Raw genomic sequence first — 6523 nt, 5'->3', positions numbered from 1 at the left:
TAAAAACCATAAATAATATAATTTTGTTATCTCAATAATATTTTTATATATTAAATAAAAATCTTTAATTTCATAGGGTGTGTTTGGTTTACAATTTTATTTTCTGAAAACTGTTTTCATTTTATTTTGAAATCATGTTTGGTTTGACTTCTTATTTTTTGTTTTCATGAAATAAAAATATTGAAAATCTATGATAGATTGACTTCTTGTCTTCTTGTATTTTATATTTACTTAAAATTAAATTAATTGTCACCGCAATTTCAAATCTTACCCAAAATAAGATTTATGTTCTCAACTAAAAATACTTAAAATGAGTATATATTATTCTTATTTTCTGATTGTTTCCTATTTTCATTAAAAATATTTTCAAAAATTCAATCAAACATATTTTTATTATCATTCTCCATTTTCAATAAAAAAACTAAATCAAACAGTCACTTAATAATCTCCGATAGAAGGACATCGGTTAACATTTTCTAAAAAATAATTAAACTAGAGTGAGTTTGAGAAATTAGGAAGTCACAGTCTCATACCCTACCCTACCCTGAGTGGCGGGCCCCTCTTAACTCGCTCTCTCAAAATCGCTTCCTCGGTCCTATCTATATTGTGCCACATTCACTACCTACTTAATACTTTTTATTAGTTCATGCTCCACTCTTTTCATCTTTATCATTTTCTTATCTTATAAATAAATAAATAAATAAAATCCCTAATTACTATTATTATTACACAAAAAAAATAATCAAAATATAGCCAAAGATAAAGGAAGAGGAGAGAGAATAGAGAGAAAGAGACGCAAACACTCATTTATCTTTTTCTACGTTTTTCATCCAAAAACCTTTTCTCTCAACCATTGCGTCTGTTTGATCAAAGTCAAAACACACCCAAAAAGACCACCATTCGCAATAACACAACACAGCACAAACCCCTTTATCTCTTCTCTCCCTTTCAACACAACACAAGTGGTTTTTCGTTTTCTCAAACAAGAACCAGTTCCTTAAGCACGCGGTATTTGTCTCTGTCTCCTCGGTGCAACATTACGTACCCACACACACTACTACTGCAATAGGTAGAAATAAACAAAGAAACATCCAGATTTTTTTTTTCACCGTTTCTTTTGATTATTTCCCGGGTGTCCAATTTTTCTTTTTATTATTGTTTTTTTTACAACAACCGGAGAGAAAGTTCTTTCTTTTCTTTTCTTTTCCCCTGAGGTTTTGGTCTGTAACGCCAGAATCTGAAACAGCAACAACCCAACAACACAAAAACACGACGACGTTGTTTCTTGTCATTTATTAACATACGCGTTTTTTGTGTGTGTGTTGGTTTATGGTTTCTGTTGTTGTTGTTGTTGTTGTTCGAATCCACTTCCGTTTTGCGGCACATTAATCCAATCCAATTTTGCCAAAACGGGGACACCCGGCGTGAAAAATCATAGTAAATTCAAAAACTTTAATGATTGATCGTCGAAAATCTTGTTACCCTTTTGACCGTCTCATCATTGCTTTGTTCAGGGGATCGAGAAAAACAAACAGCATCATCCCAGTGACGACGACGATCACATTTTAATGAGAATCCGAATTTGAGATTGTTGGAATTTTATCTTTCAAGATTTTGGATCTGCGAGGATGAAGTCTTGGTCACTGGACGAGTGGAGGAACTACTTCGGGTCTGCGAATTCGGATATATTCGAGATAATTGAGCACGCCATAATTGTGGCGGCTTCGGATTGTCCTAAGGAGTTTAGAGTGAGGAGGGATTGGATTGCAGAGAGGTTGTTTTCTTGCAGGTTGACTCGGTGTGTGGGGTGTGACCGTGTTGAGTTGGCTGTGGGTGCAGATAGTAAAAAAGAGAAACATGATGGTGATGATGGTGATAATGATAAGAGTGGGTTTGAGAGAGATGGGGTTGAGTTTGAAGGTGCAGGGGCAAGCAAAGAGAGCAAGGTCAATGGGGATGCGAATCTTGGTGACAGCAATTATAGCTTTGGGGAGGCTGAAGCATTAAGTGATGAGATGGAAGAGGAGTCTCAGTATGTTGCGGAGATTTTGAGGATCAAGGATGTTCTGCTTAACCCTGAAGATGAGGTGTGTTGCGATTTTACTGTTCTTTGCTTCTTGCTTGTTTGTGTTGCAATTTACTTGAATGTTTTGATGAGAGTTTTTGGAAGGATGGGTTTTTGAGGTATAAAGAAATGTGGTTTTTGTTGGATGTCATTTTATTTCTTGTTTGAAGATTTGAGTTGTTTTGTCGTGTGCTATAGTTCTTGGTTTTGTTTCGTGTTGCAACAGTCTGAGGCTGTGATATTTGAGTCATTGAGGAGGCTTCAGTTGATGGAACTCACCGTGGACTGTTTAAAGGTTTGAATTGAATCTTTCCTTGTTAATTGTTGCTCTTTCTATGATGGGTGTACCATTTTTTATCATGCTTTTGGGCAATTTGTTCTTTGCTTTTTTTTTTTTCAGTGTCCTTTTTTTTAGCTAGTCCTCTAATTCTCGGAATTTAACTTTGCCAGGCAACGGAGATTGGCAAGGCGGTCAATCCTCTCCGGAAACATGGATCGAAGGACATTCGTCAACTTGCCAGGACTCTCATCAAGTACGAATTAGTTTTTCGTTGATGTGTGTTTTTTCTATGTACCATTTGGTTAATTGGTTTGTTTTATAGAAGGTAGGTGGGCCTGTTTATCTTTGGCTACATGGATCAAAGAAATGGCATCTAATTGGTTGTTTTTTATTCCAATTAGTGGTTTGGTATTCTCATTGTGTGTGAGAGAGAGAGAGAATGAAGGTCAATATTATTCATTTTTGTTGTGATGACCCATTTGTGGTTTATTGTTGTAGTATGGCTGAAGATCAATCATCTTCAACTAATTAACCGATGTCTCAGTTGCATTAGCAGGCTTATGAGTTGTTAGATGTAGTTTGTCTTAATTTGTTTCTTAGTTCATCTTACTTGTGATTCTTTTTTAGCTTCAATAAAGGTCTTTAGATAGATGAATAGCCAATTAAGGTTCCACGCATATCATACTTATGCAAGCACATTTCATCTACTTAAGTTAGCTATTATTCTTTTTTGGTGTATGGCTTAATTTTGTTCACTTGTGTTCTGAACAACTTGCATTCTAAACTTTTCCTCCTGACTTTGCAGTGGCTGGAAAGAAATGGTGGATGAGTGGGTTAAGGCCACTACTACCACAGCTATCACAGGTAGAAATTTTATCTACCTTCGTTTGGTTACAATCAGATTCATCTCGCTGTTTTTTAGTCCCTTTTTTTCGGCATTTTTTCACGTTTGAAAATGGCTTTATTAAATGCTTTGTAGGTTCAGAAGAAGGTACACCAGATTCAGTGAATCCATCCGTTGTAGATGATGATGAAGAAGAAGGACTTCCATCACCTCCCTTGGATGAAGGGGCTTTCTTTGTCACTCAGGCTGGTTCAATGGAGCTGTCACAGGTATTTGCTCTTCATTTACCCCCTTTCTATTGTTGCAAGCTTTTGATATTTAGAGACTGACTTTTAGTTCTCTCTGTTTTATGTCACATCTATGTAAAGTTCTTTGATGGCATGGACGACGATGGAAGTAAGTTGAATTTACAATCTCTTATCCTTTGCCTTGCTTTTTGCTGTACGGTTCTGTAATTGAATCCCTAGCTGATGATTATGAATGGGGAATTATTTCTCAGATCCTCGACCAACTGGACCATTCAGCAAGAACCATGAGAATGGCAGAAAGCCAGCTTTTGACAGCCATGTTTTAGAGATGAGGAAGTTGCAGCCTTCCCATGACACAGTCGTCATTAACAGAGATGTTAAGAGTCAGCAACAAGCAAAGGAAAACAAGGCTGCTGTCATGCCTGTGAGGCCAAATAAACCTGTAACAGCTGATTCCGGGCCTGGCAGACCCCCAAAATCAAATGTGCAGCGAAAAAGTAATATGGAGCCAAAGATGCAGCAAAAAATGGAGAACAATTCAATCACTAGGAGGCCTCCAACTGCTCAGTTAGATGTAAGGAAAAATCTTTTTGTTCATTACAATTTGTAGATTTGCTTTATCTCTAACCTTAATTTTTTCTCTTCTCTATCAGAAATCCAAGCGTTCAGATGACGATGCAGTCCAAGTAAAGCTAGAAGCCACCAAGAGAAAACTTCAGGAGAGCTATCAACAAGCTGAAAAAGGTTTGTATTTCCTTTTCCAAAATCTATGGTTATATTCTATGTTGTCGTATCTAATTTCTAGATTGTCTATCATGTCTAGTAGTCTCTATATTCTCATAGAATCTTTTATTCCAATGTTAGATTCCATACTTTAAATGTTCGATTTGGTTTATCAACTTTTGGTAATTAGAGCTTGTGGGATACTAAATTACAACACATGATGATGATTATTTTTGTGCACATTTCAGTTGCTTATTAATTTTGATGAAACTGACCTCTAATTTTTACATGTAGCCAAGAGGCAGAGAACAATACAAGTTATGGAAATAAACGATCTTCCCAAGCAAGGTTTGCACCGAAATACACATTTCAAACCTGGATATCACAGTAGGCATTGGGCTAATGGTCGAAGATAAAGCTATTATTCTATGGTGGACCTTCAGATTTAACAGTATTTCCAAGCTGTTTGTTCCAAATGGGTTGAAGATTGGTCCCCTTGATTGTAGAAAATAACAAAATCCATTCACCATTTGGACTTGCATAGAATTATTCCAATTGAGAGGGAAGTAAACCTTTAAACACTGTTTATTTTCCCAGTTTATAGGAGTTAAAGTAAATAGGAATTTTGTTTCATTCTAGATCGGATTTTTAGAAGAGGATCCTAACTTGGGGCACCTCTACTTTTGACTTGCTTCCATAATGATTGTCTATAGAAATCTCAATTGTTTCTAGACATTTTTCTTGTCACATGACTTACTAGGGTCTCATATATAAGTTAGTATATACACCCTTTGGAAGTGCTTTGTCACAACCTCAATGGTCTTTAAACTCCTAGATGTGATTATGTTAGCAGGTGTATAAGAATTTTAATATGAAATAACATTCAATCATTTTTTTAAGCCATTTACTTTTACCATACAATTTTTAATCTTTATTAGGGTGATTAAAAAAGTGATTTAGATAGAATTATATTTACTGCACTAGTATTTGCTGACTATTAAAATAATTTTTGTAAATAAAATTCCGACGAAATATGGTTTCAATTTTAGAGTTAAAAAAAAGTGCGACTCGGCATGTGGAGAGAATATGTAATATCTGACTTTGGATTCGTATCTTGGATGCCCTCTATTTTATTATTTTACTATATGATTTCCAATTTCTAGCCCTATTTTCAATTTGCATACATCCTAATTACTCAAAAGTTGGTCCAAGTCAAATCAGAACTTTTGTTCTTCTTTTCTTGTGTGGGTTTGGTTTGATAGAAGAAAATAGAATATAGTATATATGATGAATACAAGGGTGAAGAATGAAGATGACCCTTGATGAATGGCATTGGACAATTTGCTTTGGCAAGGTTAAATATTCCACAGTCTACACCATTTAAAAAATAGGAAAATGGATGGTATGAATATGATTATGACTATGACTATGAAAAAAGAGAGAGAACGTGCAAAAGTAGGGAGGATTTTTTGTGTTGTCGGCTTGACTTTCTTTGTTTTGTTTTTATTGTAGTAACAAATCCTATTCATTCATTCATTCATTCATGTTTGTGCGATTTGCGTGTATCACAAAACTCAACACCGCTCTCTTATGCTTATGCCACACAATAATACCCTAGCTGTCCATTTTGACTCGTTCTCTTTCTCTTTCACACCATCTTCTTATTTCTTCTTTTTCTTTTTTTTTTTAATGCGAATATTCTCTGTATTTTTTACGCTAAATTTTCTGTCACGCCGCCTCATCCACTGCATGAATAGAATTTTTCCTAATTGACCGTTTTCCTATCTTTGTAATAATTTAACATCATAGATCACAGTGAGAAATATTATTCCGTCTCTTGGATTTATTAAAAGCAGCGTGTTTATGTAGATACTAGTTATTTATGGTTTCATGTCCAAAGCAGTTTTTATCTCAATCAAGTCCTAAAAGTAGAAAGTGTGTTGTGAAAAATTAACTTAGGTAAAATCCCCCACATTTTTTTTTAAAAAAAAATTCTTCCTTAAAAGAAAAATATTAGAATCAAATACAATTTTCGAGAAATTCATAGGTTTTTTTATAGTTTAAAAAAGGCTTGTAGGTAACATAATTGGAAGAGCTTATTTTTTTTAAGAAATACTTTAGACTTTTTTTAAGATAAAGCCTTTTCTCTTACTGAAGGTGTGTTTGACTGAGGTTTTTTTTTACCTAAGTTGTTTGATAATTTTTAATTTTAATTTTAATTTTAAAAAAAAAATGTTCTAAAAGAGAGCTAGGGTAGAGATGAGGGAAAGGGTTAGCAAAGAGAAGAGAGAGCAAGAGAGTAGAGAGAGAGAGAGAGAGAGAGAGAGAGAGAGAGAGATTTTTAAAAGTTTTTTCATCCAACT

The 6523-nt window shown here is 34.7% G+C and overlaps 1 protein-coding gene across 4 annotated transcripts; it reads left to right on the top strand.

Annotated features, from left to right (window-relative positions):
- The first annotated feature begins 606 nt into the window (after positions 1-606).
- LOC100817835 (probable mediator of RNA polymerase II transcription subunit 26b) lies at positions 607-5059 on the top strand. Of its 4 annotated transcripts, none has more exons than XM_006576709.4 (10): positions 607-1069; positions 1515-2087; positions 2292-2360; positions 2516-2598; positions 3151-3209; positions 3325-3458; positions 3558-3585; positions 3689-4011; positions 4091-4181; positions 4455-5059. In XM_006576709.4, exons 2-10 carry the CDS (start codon positions 1629-1631, stop codon positions 4574-4576), a joined length of 1368 nt encoding a protein of 455 aa, XP_006576772.1. In that variant the 5' UTR covers positions 607-1069; positions 1515-1628; the 3' UTR covers positions 4577-5059. The 4 variants fall into 4 exon arrangements, with proteins under 4 accessions (XP_006576772.1, XP_025983644.1, XP_006576774.1 ...); XM_026127859.2 differs by having other exon boundaries at positions 790-1069; positions 3334-3458; XM_006576711.4 differs by having other exon boundaries at positions 791-1069; positions 3331-3458.
- The last annotated feature ends 1464 nt before the right edge of the window (positions 5060-6523 follow it).

This window comes from Glycine max, chromosome 3 (assembly GCF_000004515.6).
Source record: "Glycine max cultivar Williams 82 chromosome 3, Glycine_max_v4.0, whole genome shotgun sequence".
In the NCBI taxonomy this organism is placed as follows: domain Eukaryota; kingdom Viridiplantae; phylum Streptophyta; class Magnoliopsida; order Fabales; family Fabaceae; genus Glycine; species Glycine max.
Note: the sequence above shows the minus strand (reverse complement) of the source record. Positions and strands in the feature narration are given on the sequence as shown.